We start from the raw sequence: 21,004 nt of genomic DNA, 5'->3' as shown, positions 1-21,004 counted from the left end.
TAAATTAGAAGAATGAGCATTGATTTCTCATTTAAATTTCCACTGAAAAGGGGCAGCTAGATGGCATAGTGGATAGAGCACCGGCCCTGGATTCAGGAGGACCTGAGTTCAAATCTGGCCTCAGACACTTAACACTTACTAGCTGTGTGACCCTGGGCAAGTCACTTAACCCCAATTGCCCTACCCCCCCCCAAAAAAATTCCACTGAAAGCATGATGATGATTAAATGCAGATTGGTTCTACATAATGCTTTAGATTTGACTGCCTTGGACCTAGGTTGGTTCACCCATGTTGTGTTTAGTCACAATGATGCACAATGAGAAAAGGAATGAACCACTTGTCCGTCGCTTGGCTATTATACTTCCAAGAGGCAATCCATAGAGTTCTGTAGACCTAGTGCTGGTGATAATCGGGCTTAATGACCTTAATTTCAAGGTACAATAGTAGTAGAAGGATCTGACAACATAATGAGAATAACCTTGGAAGGAAAGAGACTGGGCTGATGGCCTGACCTAGTACTAGGTTGGATATTGAACCCTGAGGAAGGTGATGTAATAAGGAAGTCAAATTCTGCATTTATGATTTACCAAGTGAATGTTCCTCATTAGATATAGTTCTATGACCATTTATTATGCCAAAAGTCTATCATGTTTTTTCCCTCTTGCCAAACTTTGGGTTACACCAAGTAGAGATGAAATTATCATGAGTTTTCACTGTAGAGCCTCTTTTTAATATAGCATCATATTTTTGTTTTGCAGGCTGCCAGGAATTGTTTAGTGAATGAGTCAGGAGTTGTGAAAGTGTCTGACTTTGGAATGGCAAGGTAGGAGGAAGTTTGCACGAATGTTTTCTATATATTTTCATTAAATGAAATTTGATATGAGAATATCTTTTTATTTGGAAAATAAAATGCATTTAACTGTGATATTTGATAAAGAGAACACTGTAGTATGGATCAAATGATTCTATATAAATGTTATTATCATTATCACTAGTTTTATTATTATTCATTTCACTTGGATTCAGAAGAACTCTGTTTTAGTTCTTGTTCTACTGCATTATTTTTTTTTGATGGGGCAATGAGGGTTAAGTAATTTGCCCAGGGTCACACAGCTAGTAAGTGTCAAGTGTCTGAGGCCAGATTTGAACTCAGGTCCTCCTGAATCCAGGGGTGGTGCTTTATCCACTGCACCACCTAGCTGCCCCCATCTACTGCATTATATTAACTATGGGTCTTTGGGACAGCTACTTAGCCTCAATTTCCTCATCTGTAAGATAGAAATAATAACTTCCACCACCTTTTTGTTACAGCATTGTTATCAAGATCAGATAAGGACATGTATATAAAGTGAGAGAGAAAGAGAGGCAGAGACAGAACAGATTGAAGATAGATGGAAAGGTCCTCCTGAATCCAGGGCCGGTGCTTTATCCACCGTGCCACCTAGCTGCCCCCCATGTGAAAGCTTTTAAAGGACACAGGAAAGGTGGATATGTTTGTAGGCAAAGAGCCAGGAAATAAGGAAAGATTGGAGATGAACAGGATGGGTAGAGGAGTAGATAAACTGGCAGTCTCGTGGAGGAGAAGGTGTCAGAGATGGGATCGAATGGCCTTGACGTAAAGGACCACCTCTTCATCAAAGACGAGAACAAAGAAGGAGAGATTAGGGAATGATGTAGAGGATTTGGAGGGGAATATGAAGTTGAAGAGAAGAGGGAGCCCATCATTGATGATTTCTACTTTCTCATTCAATTGTGAGGTGATGTCCACCTCTGAGAGAGAAGCAGCTTGAGAAATGAAATGTGGAACAACTGCTATAAGCAGTATGATGGAGAATGCATTAGGGAAGAATAAAAGGATCCTGCTAGTTATTTGTTATAAGAAATGTCTTCTCAGATCAAGCGCCTTTCCAAGTACCACTGGAGGTTCATTATTGTCTTCATTTATAAATGTTCTTTAATTATGAATCTACCTTGTAGTGCTAATCATCCTGATCCACTAGGTGGTAGTATATGTCATTAAATGCTTTGTAGGCCCTTTCTCTCCTGAGATCTCATTATGATAAGTTATTTTTATAAAAATCTGCTTAAAAGGCTAAGTCTTGAGTGCATCTTCTGGAGGCATATACTTATCTTATCTTAGCATCACAATCGTAGAATTTTAGAGCTGGAAGGTACTTGAAAGATCATCTATTATAAATCCTCTCATTTTTACAAATGAGGAAATTGAGACCCAGAGAATCTTGATATAATTTACCTGCCAAAGGATGGCTATAAGTGGCAGAACCAAGACTTACAGTCTTTAGACACAGGGTTTTCTGACTCTTATTCTAGTGCTCTTTTTCTGTGTTCTGGATACTTTCTGTAAAAGATATACATATTGGGGAAGCTAGGTGGCACAGTAGATAGAGCACTGGCCCTGAATTCAGGAGGACCTGAGTTCAAATTCGGCCTCAGACGCTTAACACTTACTAGCTGTGTGACCCTGGACAAGTCACTTAACCCCCATTGCCTCACCAAAAAAAAAAAAGATATACATATTGCTCTAATGCTACATATTCAAGTCTCACCTCAATGCACATTACAATAGCACATGTTGCCATTGCTTAGAATTAAGCGTGTAGTGTGAGCTCTTGGTTTTTTCATTTTAGATACGTCCTGGATGACCAGTATACCAGTTCTTCAGGTGCTAAGTTTCCAGTGAAGTGGTGTCCACCAGAAGTTTTTAATTACTGTCGATTTAGCAGCAAGTCAGATGTCTGGTCATTTGGTAAGTGCCTTTTTCAACATTTCTTCAAGACCATTTTGTGGAAGAAATGCTCAAAGTTAACTTGGTGATTTGTGTCAATTTCCAGGTGTGTTAATGTGGGAAGTATTCACCGAAGGGAGAATGCCTTTTGAAAAAAATGCCAACTTTGAGGTGGTAACAATGGTTAGCCGTGGTCACAGGCTTTACCGGCCAAAGTTAGCTTCTAGATATGTTTATGAAATTATGCTGAGTTGTTGGCACGAGGTATGTTTTTTCCCCTATATATTTCTTTTCATTCTCTAGAAAGATTCAGTTGTGGGTGAGGCTTGATGCATGGTGGGGACTCATCATTTTATAGGTAGTTTTGTTGGTGTACATTTAGTAATTTCTAGTAGCCTGTCCAAGTGCATTTCAAGTATTTATTGTCAACTCCACACACCAGTGGGGAAGGTTAGTCTAGCTGTGACTTAGAATGGGCAATTCTTGATCTCATAACTCTTTCCAGCATCTATCTGTGACTTAGTAATAGATAAGTTCTAGGGACTATTAAATATCAAAGGTGGAATTTGAACTCAGATATTTTGTACTCAAAGCTCAGCCACTCTGTCCACTTCTCTATGCTGCCTCTGGAAGAGGAAAACAATGAACTCAGCTAAAATTCAGGGCTACTGCCTCACTTTCTACTTAGGTATGCTTGCCAAAGGGAACTGGGTCATGCTTTTTAACCAGCAGAGTGCTCTGGGAGTAATTCATGCCTGAGGAGTATTGTCACTCCTCTAGAGATACCCATCTAAATAGGGAGTTGGAGTTGATTTTCCATACCATCCTAGATTCCTATCGCAGATGTGATCCCAAATCAGTTGGGAAACATGGTAGGTAGCTGCATGGGGTATCTGGCCCCTGTAATATGTCAATTAACTCTTGGTATTGCAGAGCAGCTAACAGTAAATATTTGGGAATTGCCTAGCTAATAGCTGTGCTTTGCAGAATGGATTGGGGGGGGGGCGGGGGCGAGGAGCTTGACCTGAGGAGCAGGAGGGAGTCATTTGTAAGTGAATGATAATGATGGAAGTGGTATTTTGGAATGATTAGTCTGATTGTGGTATTCCGAGTAGATTAAAAGAGTTTAAGGGATGAAGGCAAGGGTTAGTTAAAAGACTATTGCAATAATATGAGCATGTTGTAGGTTGTGAGGGACCTGCTGTTAGCACATTATATCACAGATAAATTCATTTTAGAATGAGTTTAAGCATCAAAATATTATTTTTGGTTTTTTTGATACAGAAACCAGAGGGAAGACCTTCATTTGAAGAGTTGCTGCACACAATAGATGAACTGGCAGAATGTGAAGAAACTTTTGGAAGATAAATGGTGCTGTAACTGGCAGTTGCCCAGTGCCAAAGCACAAGGGGAAAGAGTGCCTTGTGCAGAACTTTTAATTTATTTTGCACATGGATAAACAGCTTATTTCGTTTATTCCAGAAATACACTAGACCTTTACTTGAGGAGCATCCACAGCGCCAAAAGGGTGGTTTGTTCTCCAGTGATGATAACAGCCTTGCAGATAGGAAGTACAAAAAGATTGCTCCTCAAAGACCCACACTTCTGGGGTGAAGCGTGGTTGTGTCCTTTGGAAGAAGACAGCGGTGCCAATGATAATAGAAACGGTGCCATAAGCTAGAGGAATGCCCTAGTGGCTTCTCTCCTTATCGCTTTCTCAGACCTGGAGCCCAGCATCTCATCCTGAAAATAGAAACGGAAAGAGGAAAGAGCCCAAATCATATAAGTCACCATCGTTGGGGTCATTTTTTTATATTATTGAACTTTCTTCAATACTTAGGTGATGTTGTATGACTGAAAGTGATGGATTGACCCATTCTTCAAAGAATTGTGTGTCATCTGAATGTGATGGAGGGGGCATATAGTAGGCATGAGCAGGCAGCAACGCAGTGTTACTGAAGAGTTCTATAGAATGTTTTCAGAGAGATATGAGATTGGGAAAGGAGGTGGACCAGTCCCATAGCAAGAATGAGCAACGGATAACCTTTATACTCTGTTGGCTTCTCTTCGGTGGCAAGAGATTTAGCAGAAGGCTACAGAATGTTGGGTGAGATCCTGTGAGAAAATTCAGTGGGAGGAGATGGAGAGGATGAGAAGGCATGAATGGGTTGTGGTCTGCACTGTGGAAAGGGCTATCTGCCTTGATAAGATCACAGGTCCATTGAAGTATTATGTGTTATTACAATCCAAATGATTGACAAGCTGTATGTATTGTAAATATATACATAAAGTTATATATTTATAAGAAATGTGAGTTCTCCTTTGATTTAAAACCAAATTAATTTTTTTTACAGTTTCAGTGCTTCTACTTCTTTTTCCCATCCCCAAGATTCACTATTTTGCTCTTTCCCCTGTAAACCCAGATTAAAGTAGCATTAATATCATCCACTGTTGCCTGAATTCCCACTGTAGCACTAGGCATCATGAGAGATCCAAAGAGATGGAAGACATGGTCTCTGCCCTGAAGGGTCTTTCCTTTGTCTCTGCCATCCCTTGTGCTTTTCTTCTGTATCTTTTCTCCCTTTTACTGCTAAATTCTTCCAGCCCTCTACGCTTACTATTTTTGCTTCTTCATTCTACATCCTTAAATCCCTTGTAATCTACTTTCCAACAGCACCCTTCTACTGAGGCTGCTTTCTCAGAGGTTGTCAATGATCCTTTCTGTTGCTAAATCTGACGGCCTTTTCTCATCTTGGTGTTTTGCAGCTTCATTAACTCTCTGGGTTTGTTTTGCTTTGTTTTGTTTTGTTTTGTTTTGTTTTGTTTTGTTTTGTTTTGTTTGCGGGGCAATGGGGGTTAAGTGACTTGCCCAGGGTCACACAGCTAGTAAGTGTCAAGTGTCTGAGGCCAGGTTTGAACTCAGGTACTCCTGAATCCAGGGCCGGTGCTTTATCCACTGCGCCACCTAACCGCCCCCCATTAACTCTCTGTTAATCTGAAACTAGTCTACTTCTCCCCTCTTCCTGGTGTGTACTCTCACTATATGTCCCTTTTTGTCTGATATTTATTTGCTGACATCCTACTTTAAAGGGTCATGCTGTCAGATGCTGGGATCCATACACAGATTCCTTTTTTTTTTTATCGAAAAGCATTTTCATTTCTCATTTCTTTATTTCTCCAGAAATTCAGTTGTCCCCATCTGTTGTTTGCCACGTTTTTTTGTAAATCTTTTATATCTGCCTCTGCCTTTTCTCTTTTCTTCCTCCCTCCATTATTTCTTATGTTTCTTGCTTTATTTTCTACCTTTCATTCAAGGGAATAAATACATTTCAGTGGTAAAATGTCAAGTATTAGATGCTAAGTTGGCATTGTAAAAAGGAAATCAGATAAGCCTATGATAAAGAGTTGTTTCAAGGCAACCAATAAGTAGTAAGTATATAATAATAGGGTACAGAGCATACACAAATATGTCCTTTATAATCCTTATTTATTTTCTGATACAAATGCCTTATTTGTCCAAGTCTAAACTGCCTACAAATAGAATTCAGAATGTTAGCATTGGGAGACACTTCAGAGTTCATGTAACTCAGGAATTATTAACCTGTTTTTTAAAAATATATTTTGGTAGCTGTATTTCAGTATAATTGGTTTCCTTTTTAGTCCTTTGATTTATTTTCTAAAATGATTTAAAGGCAACTAGATGGTACAGTGGATAACTAGCTAGACCTGGAGTCAAGAAGACCTGAGTTTAAAACATATCTCATATACTCACTCACTATGTGACCCTGGGCAAGTTACTGTCTGCCTCAGTTTCTCCCTCTATAAAATGAAGATAATAATAATAGCTACCTTCCAGGGTTGTTGTGAGGAAAAATGAGATTATATTTATAAAGCATTTTGTAAACCTTAAGGCAGTACATAAATGCTAGTTATTAATAATAAAAATATTCTAAAAAGGGGTCTATAGGCTTCATGAGACTGTTAAGGGGTCCAAAACAGACAAATAAACAAAAGAAGATTAAGGACGGTTGATCTAATCCAATACCTTCTGGTCATTCAGTGAGTTAGTAACAGAACAGGGTCTTCAACTCAGATCTTTTCATTCCAAATCCAAAACTCTTTCCACTTACATTACGCTTCTAACTTGAGATCTCTTTGAAAGGAAAAACATTAAGTATGTGCTGAGAAATAACACTGCATATGCAATATGCTTAAGTTTTGAAGAAACCAGATCTGGAGTAAGAGTGTGGTCTCTGTGCCTCTTCCAACCCCATCATTTTACAGATGGCTTCCACGTACTAGTGATTAGCAGCATGTATTTGACAACTGAACAAGTGGAAAATCTGTTTCAGGATGTTCTATTGCTGTGCTCTTGTCTCCCTACAAAAATCATGAGCTCTTCCAAGAATTGGTGTGTGTGTAGGGGGGCTTCCATTTACTTATTTTTCCTTTTACCCATAATAAGCTATCTAAGAATAAAGAATGATACTGGGTGGGGCGGCTAGGTGGCGCAGTGGATAAAGCACTGGCCCTGGATTCAGGAGTACCTGAGTTCAAATCTGGCCTCAGACACTTGACACTTACTAGCTGTGTGACCCTGGGCAAGTCACTTAACCCCCATTGCCCCACAAAAAAAAAAAAAAAAAAAAAAAAAAAGAATGATACTGGGTAACGTTAACTAAATATTTAAAGACCCTTGGGTAAAAATGCTGAAAAATGAAAGAGGATAAAATGTACTTAAAAGCAATTCCATTGAAATATTAGGCAGGACATAAGAGACCTTCATGAGTTTTAAAATGTAAAGAAAAATGGTCAAGAAAAGGAATTTCCCTAATTAACATCTAGAATTGGTCATTACTGAATACGGGAAGTTTCATTGGTTTTTTTTGTTGTTGTTTGTTTGTTTGTTTGGACAAGAACATTTAAAGAACATAGAACATAAGGCAATCTTTAAACTTGACATAGCTAATATTTTCCTTTCTTCCCCATCTCTTCTGTTGAACTTTGAGGAAGCATTTATTACCACAGGGCATATTTCTATCATAAAATGTCATTCCATTTGAAAGGAGTCCTTCTTAGTTTTTCAATGGAATTACCTTTAAATGCACCTTACCATATTTTATCTTTTAGTATTTTCACCCAGTGGTCTTTAAATATTTAGCTAACATTTAGTATTATGTTGTTTTTTTCTTATATTGCTTAGTGAGGGCAAAGGCTAAAATAACAAAACAGAAGAATTTACACAGAATACAAATGAGGAAGTGGCTGGAAAGGGAAGAAACAGGCATGGTGGTAACAGAAATGGTAGGTAGATCTGTTGCCCATATTCACATTTGTCGTCCTTAAAGGATCCCCCGCATGTTGGTTATTCTGGTTCTTTTCAGTAGGGTAAATGGAAATTATTAAGTATTATCACATTTTCTAGAAACTAATCTCTATATTGATCCTAGAATCTTGTATTGGAAAAGGACCTGAGGGGATCAATAATTCTAACCCTGTTATTTTACACATGTGGCAACTCAGACCCAAATTGGTGAAGAGACTTGCTCAGGGTAACACCTTTCATTAGCATCAGAATCAAGACTAGAACCAGGGTCTCTAAATCTTGGTACAGTGTTCTTTTCCTTATCCCATGCTGCCCTTCAGAGGCCAACAGGACTCTTTTTAAGTATTAGACTGAAAAGCAAAGAAGGCAATGGAAGAGGGAAAAGCAGAATGGTTAGTGAAAAGAACCCTGATCTCAGAGTAAAAAAAAAAAAAACTAGTTCCACCTTAGACAAGTTTCAATGAGCTGTAGTTTTCTATAAAATGAGAGGATTAGACTAGATATGGAGTGTCCAACACACTGACTTAAACACTCCTGAGTGCTACCTAAGCAGATTAAAATGTAATTGGGAAATACCTAACAAATAAAATACAATAAAACATAGATGGGGCAGCTAGGTGGCGCAGTGGATAGAGCACCGGCCCTGGAGTCAGGAGTACCTGAGTTCAAATCCGGCCTCAGACACTTAACACTTACTAGCTGTGTGACCCTGGGCAAGTCACTTAACCCAATTGCCTCACTAAAAAAAAACACAACATAGATGATATTCCATTTTGAAATTAATATGCAGCCCACTGGGATCCTTACATATGTGGATTAGGGGCCCCTGTTTCTATTTGAGTTTGATACCACTGGACCAGATTATCCTTAAGGTTTGTTCCATCTCCAAAATGTGATTCACTGAGAGGTGTGCATTGTCTAGACAGGAAAAGCTGAGAAACAGATCAAAGTGACCTCTAACTGGAAGATGAATTCATCAGAATTTTCCTTTAGATTCAGGTCTTTAAGGTTTATAGAAGAGAGACCTGACTTAGTTTCATTACTTAATGGGTATGATGAGCAGGTTGCTAGATTGTTTAAAAGTTATTCACTTAAAAAAACTGAATACTTCCCCATTTCATCCTACATCTTAAAACTGATGTGGACAGAGCACTGAAGTAGATTTCAAGAGAACTGGTTCTGCCACCATCTATGTGACCTTGGGCAAGTCACTTTAGCTCTATGCCTCAGTTTCATCATCTGTCAAATAAGTGGATTGATCTCTGATGTCCCTTCCAGCTATAATATTCTAATGGTCCCTGTAGTCCCTTTGGAGAATTGAGAGGCGTACTGTCCTAGAGATATAGAGATATAAATTCACTAAACTTTTTATGTAGACCATCAAACCATCATTCTAATGCTTTGCATGCATCATTCTTTGATGTTTTTGCAGCAGGAAGATAGGTGGGGTTAGTTTTTGCTTGTGACAAACTACTTGAGTGAGCTGCATTTTCAGTTAAAAAGGGGATGTGTGCATATGGTTCTGTGGTTCAGATATAGATGACTAACTGAAGACTGGTTTGGGCACATCTACAAGAAAGCTCAATCAACAATGATTCTTTCTACCTGTAAGTAAGAAATTTTGCCATTTGTTTTTAATAATGTCTATTTACTGATGTATTGGCATGGAGTATTTGTTTTGAGTATTTGACCAATGGCATGTCACAGATAACTTGTGTGTATATGCACATACACACACATACGTATATATGTTATATAATTTAAAAAACATTTGAAGGTTTTGCCTCTCCATAATTTTAAGGTATTTACTGTTACAAATTTAAAGGAAAACCACTGGAGCATCCTATGGTTTGAATGTTGCATACAAAAATATAATTGTCCAGAAAAATGTTTTGGGGTTTTTTTTTGAACCATGTTTAGTAGAAAAAGACTTGGAAGTCAAGAGGCCTATTTCCTATCCTGCCTTTCTTAGTGTGTGACCAGGCAAATTTTCTGCCCTTTTTCCCAATAGAGAATGGGGCTAAAGTCCCCAAATGAAGTACTTACACATTGCCTACATGTCAAATATGGTATGAAGAAGACATAAACCAAGTGAAAGCACCTTGGAAGTATTTGATCTATGCAGGGTGGTATCATTTATCTATCTATCTGTCTGTCCGTCTGTCTGTTCATTTGTTTGTTTATTTCTTTATTTTGCCAAGTGCACATTTTCATTTGCAACACTCATGTAGCCCATATAATAATCAGAATTATTCAAGAATGGGGAAGAAATACATTCCTTTTTGTTTCAAATTTTTAACTCCTATATGACCAAGTCTACAGGGATATAGTTAATTAAAAAAATCAAAAGCCAACGGACAAGGACAAGCCATAGGATCCTAGATCAAAGAGATGGAAGGGACCCCGACGCCATCTAGTTGAACCTCTTCATTTTGCAGGTGAAGAAGGTTGTTGTTGTGTCATTTCAGTCATGTCCAACTCTTCATGGCCTCATTTGGGGTTTTCTTGACAAAGATACTGGAGTGGTTTGCTATTTCCTTCTCCAGTTTATTTTCAGATGAGGAAACTGAGGCAAACAAAGTTAAGTGACTTGCCCAGGGTCACACAGTTAGTAAGTGTCTGAGACCATATCTGAACTCACAAAGATGAGTGTTCCTGACCCCACACCTGACGCTCTATCCACTGTACTACCCACCTGCCTCAAGGAAGCTTAGGCCCAGGAAAGTTGTGACATATGACCATTGACAAAGAGCTGGAAGGGGATGGAGAGATCAGAGGTCATCCAGTCCAACCCCCTCATTTTTAGAGATAAGTAGAGGTTAAATGATTTGCTCAAGGACAAAGTCAGAATCAGGATTTAAATCTAGAACCTCAGACTCAAAAGTCGAGTGTTACTTCCACTATTACCTGCATTCTCTTGGTACATCTCTACTCTTTTGTGATATCATAAAAATTTATTTCAGTTAAAAGATATTGGCTTGAACTGTAGCTCTGTCATTTACTACTTTTTGTGGCTTTGGGAAAACAGAGGTTCTTTGGACTTGTTTCTTCTGATGGATTGAACTTTAGAATCCTTAGGTTCTTTCAAAGTTTCAACTCAAGTGGCCCTTCTTTCCTCATCATCCCGTCTGATGGTATCTTCTTTTCCCACAATTACAAAGTATGATTGATAAATTTTTACCCACATGCACACATGAGCACAGCTGTGGGGTAGTGGATAGAGAACTGGTCTCAGAGCTAGGAAGTTGTTGTTCACTCATTCAGTTGTATCCAACTCTTTGTGACTCCATGGACCATAGCACACCAGATCCTGTTATCCTCCTCTGTCTCTTGAAGTCTATCCAAGCTCGTTTGTTGCTTCCATGAAACTATCCATCTCATCCTCTGCCATCTCCTTCTCCTTTTGCCTTCAGTCTTTCCCAACATCAGGGTCTTTTCCTATGAGTCATGTCTCCTCATTATGTGGCCAAAGTATTTAAGTTTCAGTTTTGGTATTTGCCCTTCCAGTGAAAAACCTGAATTAATGTCTTTAATATTGACTGATTTGATCTCCTTGCTGTCCAAGGGACTCTCAAAAGTGTTCTCTAGCACCACAATTCTAAATCCTCAATTCTGTGGTGCTCGGCTTTCCTCATATTCCATCTCTTGTAACCATCCATTGCTACTGGAAAAACCATGGCTTTGACTGTACAGACCTTTGTCAGCCCAGTGATATCCCTGCTTTTTAATATGCTATACAGATTTTCCAAAGCCTTCCTTTCAAGGAGCTAGTGTTCAATTGGCACCTCTCACACATATTGGCTATATGACCCTAGACCAAGTTATTTAAACTCTCCTTGGTCTAGGCTAGGACTTCTTAAACTTTTTCCACTTGTGACCCTTCTTGCCATATTTTTCACAACCGCCACATTTAGTTATGCAACCCCATATGGGGTCATGACCCAGAATTTAAGAAACTTTGGCTTCAGACACTTAAAACCTGTGTGACCCTGGGCAAGTCACCTTTATTTGTCTTTCTTTATCTGTAAAATAGGGGTAATGATAACACCTTTCTCCCAGGGTTGTTGTGAATAGAAAATTTTATATTTGAAAAGCTCTCTGAAAACCTTGAAGCGCTAAATAAATGCTAGCTTTTATTATCACTAATAATAATATCAAATGGATAAGGACTAGAGTACCTGCCAGGGATATATTTTGAAATAAATTTTTTATTCTGTGGAAAACAGACTTGATGAATACCCACTATCACCTCCACTTTTTTGATGTTATGATTGTAGAATAAGAAAAATGAGTCTTACTTCCGTTATGTGTTACACCTAGCTATGACTCCATTCTCTTCTGAGTAAAATATATGTTTGTTCCTGTAATAGTACCAAGAAATATTACAGAGATAGCCACTGTCACCACACATACGAATTTCCCAATACAACTTACTTGCTGAGTGGTTTAAAAAAGAATTCAGACACCCTGTCATACTATGAGAAACTCAAGCCATTAATCCCAGACAGGGAGGCAGTAGGTTTGAACAGAATAGAGAACTGTCTATAAGGGTATGACTTGAAAGATATTGCCACAAGACCCACCAACTCCATACAGGTTTTTCCCCCCTCCCTTGAGTCACTTTCCTGTGTTAGCCAACTGAGGCTGGGGCTGTCTCCAGGTGGCCATATTACTTCAGAGAAGAATATTTTCTAACACTCTTGTTAACACATGAAAAATAAAATGACAAATTACTGGTCTTCTTGCTTTCAAGGGGAATATCCTGGAGAGAAAGGCAAGGACTGGGAGCGGGTGGTAGAAAACAATGGTCTGGGCTTCCAAAGAGGAAGAATTATCCATCTCCTTGTAGGAGGTGGTTTAGAAGTGTCATTGGGAAGAAATATGTATGTCAGCCCTCAAGTTAGGAGAGTGGAAGGAGTTCTTCATTTTAAATGTAAGGGGCTTGGGAGGCAGCTAGGTGGCTCAGTAGATAAAGCACCGACCCTGGATTCAGGAGGACCTGAGTTCAAATTCGGCCTCGGACACTTGACACTTACTAGCTGTGTGACCCTGGGCAAGTCACTTAACTTTCATTGCCCTGCCAAAAAAAAAGAAAATTAAATGTAAGGGGCTTGGACTACTAGATAATCTCTAATGCTCCTTCCAAGAGTCATAGTAATCTTTACTGAAAAGATAGTGACTTCCTTTTCTGATTTTTAGATTTAGTTCTGGAAGGAACTTTAGATGTCATATAGTCCAAGTTTCATTTTATAAATGAAATTAAGTGGCATGCATAGGGATCACATTGGTATTCCTTAGGAGAGATGGCATTAGAACTTATCTGCTGACTTCAAATTCTGTACTCCTTTTAAGGCACTGACATTTAGGGTTGTTGTGTTAATGGAAAGAGGACTAGCCTAGGAGTCAAAAAACTAGAGGGTACTAACCCTAACTGTTCTTAGCTCACTGTGTGGCCTTGGAAAATGACTTTATCTCTAGGTACCTTAATTCCCACATTTCTTCAAGAAGATTAATTTTCCTTTGATGACATTACAGGGTAGAACTTGTGAATAATAGAATTTTACAGCTAGAAGGGAGCTTAGGGAAAAATATTTGCAACAAACATTAGGGAGGGGAATAGATGAAGATAGGAAGAATGGAGAAGAAGAGATGTCTGGCTCACATTGGCTGCTTTTTGTAAAAGAAATTGTCCTTCCTAAGTATAGAGATAATTGGGGTTCCAAGAGCTCTGGGCTGGACATGGACAAAATAGAGCCTGTCTTAGTAAGAGAAAATCTTTTCTGTGTTTTCTCCCTCCTTTTTGGAGATTCTCCCAGGTGTCCACAGTCCTCATATAGCTTCCAAATTCCTCAAGACTCTTCCTACTTAGAGGCCCTATGAACCAACAAACTTGCTTTATGGTTTGGTAGATTGCCATATTTTTCTCTCTTCACTAAAACTTGCTAGCTTTGTATTTCATTAATTCATCATCTACTTTCTATTATGTGATATTGGCTCATAATTTCCTGTCTGGACTATTGCAATGGCTTGTTTGTTGGTCTCCCAGTCACAAGTCTTTCCCCATTCCAGTTCATCCTCTACTTAGCTGTTAAAGTGATCTCCCTAAAATGCAGGTCTGACCATGTCACATCCAGATAAAGAACTTCTGTCCCTCCATCATACTCCCAAGTAAATTCTAGTGGCTCCCTATCATCTGCAGAAGCAAATATAAAAACATCTGCTTGGCCCTTGAAGCCCTTAAAAACTTGGTCCCTTCCTACTTTCCAGGCTTCTTATACCTTATTCCCTTTCATGTACCCTTTGATCCAGTGGCACAGGTCTTATTGTTCCCCAAAGAACACACTCCATCTCCTCCACACTCCCAACTTCCCTGGCTTTCCTAAAGTCCTACCCCAAATCCCACCTTCCACAGGAGTCCTTTCCTTATATCCCTTAATTTCTAGTGCCTTCCCTTTGTTGATTATTTCTAATTTATCCTATATATAGTGACTGACCTGATGCTCTAAAGCAGGGGCTGTGCACAGACAGATTTCAGAGGATCCATGAACTTGGATGGAGGGGAAAATTACACTTTTATTTTCACTAATCCCTAATTGAAATGAGTATTTTCTTTGATTATTTAAAGTCATTATTCTAAGGAAGGGTCCATACACTTCTCCAGGTAACCAAAGGGGTCCATGATGAAAGAAAGATTAAGAATGCCTTTTCTAAACTTTTACTAAGTTTAAATTAGGTAGTTAAAGGGTTAAATAATTAAACTAACTCACTGATTTATGTATCATACCCACCTGTAAAGTGTTATGACATCATAAGAGTTTTAAAGTTGAAAGGGGCCTACACAGCCTTTTAAAGTCAAATCAATTAGAACTAGGCCATCTCAGCATTTCCTCCCTTGATGCATCTTTCCTGTCCATTTTCCCCAGGCCTTTATAGGGACATTTTTTTTTTCTTTTAAAAAACTCTAGCATTTAGCACAAAGTTTTCTCATTCTAAAATCTGGCAATTTCTTTCGACCATCATCTAAGTCTTTGTAAATTCTCAGCTGTTTTGTATTCACAATGTCTGGGATCACCATACTTTATTCTTGGTAGAGTTTCTGCTCGTGTTCCATTGTCTGTTTGAGAATGGTTTCTTCATTAAAGTGCTTCCTTTTCTGTCTGCCTTTATTTCACTGTCATGCAACTCAATCTGTTTCAGTTCACTGTTGAACCGATATATATATCAGAAAATCTTTGTGTGTCCATACAAAATAGTGGGATCTGGGTCTGGTTTGTCTTTGGGTCAATCAGGGAAGCTTGTGATTAATTTAATTATTGCTGGAATTCCTTTAAGTTTAATTCTTTTAAAAATGCCTGATCTTTCATGAAAATCCTAAAATGGCAGTTGACTTATGACCAAATTTTGTTAGAAAATTTCAGCTGGGGCAGCTAGGTAGCATAGTGGATAAAACACTGGCCCTGGATTCAGGAGGACCTGAGTTCAAATCCAGCCTCAGACACTTGACACTTACTAGCTGTGTGACCCTGGGCAAGTCACTTAACCCTCATTGCCCCACAAAACAAACAAAAAAACAAAAACAAAAACAAAAGAAAAAAGAAAAATTTCAGCTGAGGGATTGATTGGAAACAAAACCCATCAGCTGGGAACTAGAATCACAGGAAAAGTTAAAGTAACCAGTGCAGATGCCCAGCCCTGCTTCCAGGAGTGGTGACAGTTCAGACTATGCTATTTTGCCTTGGGGCGTATACTATCTCCCACAAGTGCAAATATTGGTGGGAAAACAATCACACTAATACATCTGGAAATTGCTGCTCTTGGATCTTGTGGTCCTTCGGTTCCCTCTAGTGGTCTCAAAGTTAGAAAGCAGTAGCCTTTGGAGGTAGAAGGAATGTTAATGGGATCCCACTGGTTTTGTCTTCTGAAGATGAGAAAAGGATGGAGAGGCTCTTTACAAAGCTTGGGGGGCCTTTTTGGGGAAGAAAATAAATGTTAAGGAAAATGAGATGGGCCGTCTCACCTTTCACTTGCCCGGCCCCAGACATGATGTACAAATCTCTAAGGCTCAGATAGATTATTGGCAAGATGTATTGCCCTTTCCCTGATTTGCCAAGACAAAGTACACAATGGAACGTGTTTGTTGGAGGATAAGGAGCAGGGCAGCAGGGATTCAGTGCAGATAGAAGCTGATCAGGCTCCCGTCGTGTGGAAAGACAAGGATATGGAATGATCCGTCAGGCATCTCTCCCTGTTGGATTTTCATCTTCTTTAGGGAGGCTGTAGAGCTTCAGCCAAAGTCCAGGCTTTTTTTTTTTTTTAAACAGGAATAAATCAGCCTTCTGTGAGTGTTAAACTGTCAGATGCATTTGATGAATTTTCTCTTTAAATAGCTCATATATAGAAGCAAATTCTTTATTATTCCTGCTAATGGAAGATATGGTGGCAATGACATTGGAAAGCTAAAATGGCAGGTTAATTTAGGGAATATGTGTCTTTCACTGAAATTGGGAGACTTACATTATTAAAAAGTCCCTGCCCTCTTTGTGATAGCACAGAACTGGAAACAAAACAGGTACTTTTCAAGCTGTAGTAAAGGAATGGAATGGGATACAGTGCTATTGTTTGGCAAGAAATTACAAATCTGGAGAATTCAAAAACATACAGAAGACTTCTAGGAATTCATACAGATTAAAGAAAACAGAACCGGGAGAACAATTTTCATAGTGACTATAATGATATCAGAATCCAGTTCATACCCAATGTCCAGCCTTGTTTAGCCAGAGAACTGGTGATGAAATATGTTTTCTCCTCCTGGTAAGGGGTGGTGGAGGCCAGGTACAAATTGTTCCACATGATGTCATTCAAAGCTACTGTATTGGTTTAAGTGTGTTTAACTGTTTTTCCCGCTTATAAAAGAAGGTCCTTGGGAGAGAGGAGTTCTGTTATTGGTGAATAACCCTGATTTAAAAACCAGAAAGCATCAGTAAAACTTTTTTTTTAATGGATGTGCCTTAAACTCCAGTGATTAACTTTCAAACAAAATGATTCTTCCTTGTACAGAGTTGACTGAGGAGGAACTAGAAAGATGTGCACCTTCTCAGCCTTGTCCTGTCCTAAGGACTTTTGTCTGCTCCTGGCTCCCTCCTTGGGAGTAGCATCCCTTCTCTGTATATAAAACCTCAGCCTAAACCCTATTGGTTCAATAGCATTTACTTTTCACTCACAGGTTAGAGTGATGAATTTATTAATTATTAGAACAACGTTAATGGTAACAACATTTGTATAGCACTTATGTGCCAGGCACTGTGCTAAACATTTTACAATTATCTCATTTGATCCATCAGCCCTGGGAGGTAGGTGCTATTGTTATCCCCATTTTATAGATGAGAAAACTAAGGCAAACAGGGCTTAAGTGACTTGCCCAGGGTCACACAACTAGTAAGTGTCAAGTATCTGAGGCTGGATTTGAACTCAAGTACTCCTAAATCCAGGGCCAGTGCTTTATTCACTGAACCACCTAGCTGCCCCTAGGTAGTAGGAATTTGAGGTTGGATTTGAACTCAGGTCTTCCTGACTCCAAGCCCAAGGCTCTATCCACTGCTCACCAATTAAGTGTTTTGGTTTCAAAGGTCTGGCTCCTAGAGTCCATGTTGTAGAAAAGCATAGGTATTAATACATGTATAACCCATATATGATTTTTTGCCACCTCAGAGAGGGGGGAGGAGAGGGAGGAAAAGAAGGATAAAAATTGGAATCCAAAGCTATAAATAAAAATGTTTATTATTAAAAAGAAGGAGGAGAACAGTATCGACAAAGGAACTTATAACTTACTCTGCTTAATTATATTCAGGATATCTCTGTACAGGTCACAGAGTGTGATTTGTAGTTATGGATTGGGGTGATTTTAGGAGTGATGGTGAAAATCCACCTGACTAATGTCTGAATTCCTCTGTCCTGAAGTCTTTTAAAATGCACAGACCCCTGGCTAGGAGAACACTCTGAACCCTTTTATCAGTTACTGAAGATTTATTGTGATGGAGTGGTAGAGCTTTTTAATAGTGCAGAAAAGGGAGAGATTATGAGGACAATAGAGAAAAGGGTCTTACTGAGTAGAAGAGGGTCAGGAGAGAGAGTTCTGTTGGTTGCCAAAAGAAAAACTGCTTCATTCTGCTTAGGATCTGGCCCAAAGTCGATGTCAATCAGGACTTGAAATAGAGACATATATTGTGTAATACAAAATGTGGGAGCTGACTATCCTATTTCTCTTGAGTACATTTTGATCTTTCCCCAGTCAGAGGGTAAGCACCTTGAGAGGACCTTGAGGAAGTTTATAGATCTACACCTGGAAGGGTCCTCAGAGGTAATCAAGTTCAGCCTCTTTGTTTATAGATGGGGAAACTGAGGCTTTCAAAGTCACACTCAGGTCCCAGCATTTTTCCATCATGCTGCTTTTTTGTTGTTGTAAATAATATTTTATTTTCCCCATATACATGTAAAGATGCTTTTCAACATTCATTTTTATAAGATTTTGAGTTCTAATTTTTTTCTCCTTTCCTCCCTCTTTCTCCCTCCCCAAGACATGGGTTATACATGTTTAATATACATTAAACATTACATTAGTCAGGTTTTGAAAGAAGAAATAGAAGAAAAGGGAGAAGCTACCAAAAAAAGTGAAAATACTATCCTTCGATCTGCATTCAGACTCCATAGTTCTTTCTCTGGAAGTGGATAGCATTTTCCATTATGAATCTTTGGGAATTGTCTTATATCATTGTATTGCTGAGAAGAGCGAAGTCAATCATTTTGATCATCACACAATGTTGCTGTTACTATATACGATGTTCTCCTGGTTCTGCTCACTTCACTCAGCATCAGTTCATGTTTTTATGAAACCATCCCGTTCATCATTTCTTATAGCACAATAGTATTCCATTACATTCATATACCACAACTTGTTCAGTCATTTCCCAATTGATAGGCATTCCCTCAATTTTCAATTCTTTGCCACCACAAAGAGAGCTGCTATAAATATTTTTGTACATGTGGGTCCTTTTCCCTTTTTTATGATATCTTTGGGATACAGACCTAGTAGTGTATTGCTAGATCAAAAGGTATGCACAGTTTGATTGCCCTTTGGGCATAGTTCCAAATTGCTCTCTAGAATGGTTGGATCAATTCACAACTCCACCAACAATTCAGTAGTGTCCCAATTTTCCCACATCATCTCCAACACATCACTTTTCTTTTCTGTCATATTAGCCAATTTGATAAATGTGAGGTGGTATTTCAGAGTTGTTTTAATTTGCATTTATCTAATCAATATCGACTTAGAACATTTTTTCATATAACAATAGATAGCTTTAATTTCTTCATCTGAAAACTGCCTGTTTAAATCCTTTGATCATTTCTCAATTGGGGATTGACTTGTATTCTTATAAACTTTATTCAATTCTCTATTATATATTTGAGAAATGAGACCTTTATCAGAAATATTTGCTGTAAAAATTGTTTCCCATCTTTCTGCTTTCCTTCTAATATTGGTTGCATTAGTTTTATTTATGCAAAAACCTTTTAATTTAATGTAATCAGAACTATCTATTTTGCGTTTCATAGTCTTCTGTATCTCTTTTGACCATAAACTTTTCCTTGCTCTTCTAATTTGTTTATGGTATCACCCTTTATGTCTAAATTATGTACTCATTTTGATCTTAGCTTGGTATATGGTGTGAGATATTGGTTTATGCCTAGTTCCTGCCATACTCTTTTCTAATTTTCCTAACAGTGTTTTCAAATAGTGAGTTCTTATCCCAGAAGCTGGAGTCTTTGGGTTTGTCGAACAGTAGATTATTCATAAGAAAAAATGCTCTAGATCATTATTGATTAGAGAAATGCAAATTAATACAACTCTGAGATATCACCTTATACCTATTAGAATGGCAAGTATAACAAGAACAGAAAATATTGGTTGTTGGAGGGATTGTGGGAAAACTGGGATGCTGATCCACTGTTGGTGGAGTTGTAAAAAGATTCAACCATTCTGGAGAGCAATTTGGAACTACACCCAAAGGGCTATAGAATTGTGTATATCAGTTGATCCAGCAATACCTCTACTTGATTTATATCCGAAAGACATCCCCCAAAAGAGAAAAAGACCTATTTGTGCAAAAATATTTCTAGAAGCTCTTTTTGTGGTGGCTAAAAATTGGAAATCAAAGGTATGCTCATCAATTGGGGAATGCCTAAACAAACTGTGGTATATGATGGTAATGGAATATTACTGCGCAGTAAGAAATGACAAACAGGTTGACTTCAAAAAAGCTTGAAAGATATTATGAAATGATGTATTGAGAAGTAAGCAGGGGCAGCTAGGTGGCGCAGTGGATAAAGCACTGGCCCTGGATTCAGGAGGACCTGAGTTCAAATCCAACCTCAGACACTTGACACTTACTAGCTGTGTCACCCTGGGCAAGTCACTTAAGCCTCATTGCCCCACCAAAAAAAAAAAAAGAAAAGAGAAGTAAGCAGAACCAAGAAGACACCATACACAGAGATGGCAATACTGTTCGATGAATAACTGAGAATGACTTGACTATTCTCAACAATACAATAATCCAAAACAATCCCAAAAGAATATTAATGAAACATAGTATCCACTTCCAAAAAAAAGAACTGATATTGATGGAACAGACTGACATGTTATATTTTTCACATTCTTTCATTAAATGACAAATATGATGATGTTTTGTATGATCAAATATGAATAACCCATATCAGATTGTTTGCCGCCTGGGGAAAGAGGAAGGGGAGAGAGGGAAGGAGGGATAGAGATTGGAACAGAAAAATATAAATAAAACGTGGAAAAAAAATCCCAGACCATTTACCGTGAAAAAATAAAAAATAAAAACAGGGGCGGCTAGGTGGCGCAGTGGATAAAG

The 21,004-nt window shown here is 38.5% G+C and overlaps 1 protein-coding gene across 1 annotated transcript in view; it reads left to right on the top strand.

Moving 5' to 3' along the window:
• Nucleotides 1–5,002, top strand: part of TEC (tec protein tyrosine kinase) — a 122,635-nt gene extending 117,633 nt beyond the window's left edge. Inside the window, exons 16-19 of the mRNA XM_043971048.1 lie at nucleotides 759–823; nucleotides 2,649–2,767; nucleotides 2,853–3,010; nucleotides 4,031–5,002. Coding sequence (XP_043826983.1) covers nucleotides 759–823; nucleotides 2,649–2,767; nucleotides 2,853–3,010; nucleotides 4,031–4,114 — 426 coding nt within the window. The 3' untranslated portion in view covers nucleotides 4,115–5,002. The remainder of the gene's footprint in view (nucleotides 1–758; nucleotides 824–2,648; nucleotides 2,768–2,852; nucleotides 3,011–4,030) is intronic.
• The last annotated feature ends 16,002 nt before the right edge of the window (nucleotides 5,003–21,004 follow it).

The sequence above is a fragment of the Dromiciops gliroides genome, chromosome 6 (genome assembly GCF_019393635.1).
Source record: "Dromiciops gliroides isolate mDroGli1 chromosome 6, mDroGli1.pri, whole genome shotgun sequence".
Classification (NCBI taxonomy): Eukaryota; Metazoa; Chordata; class Mammalia; order Microbiotheria; family Microbiotheriidae; genus Dromiciops; species Dromiciops gliroides.
This window is presented reverse-complemented; position numbering and strand designations above follow the sequence as displayed.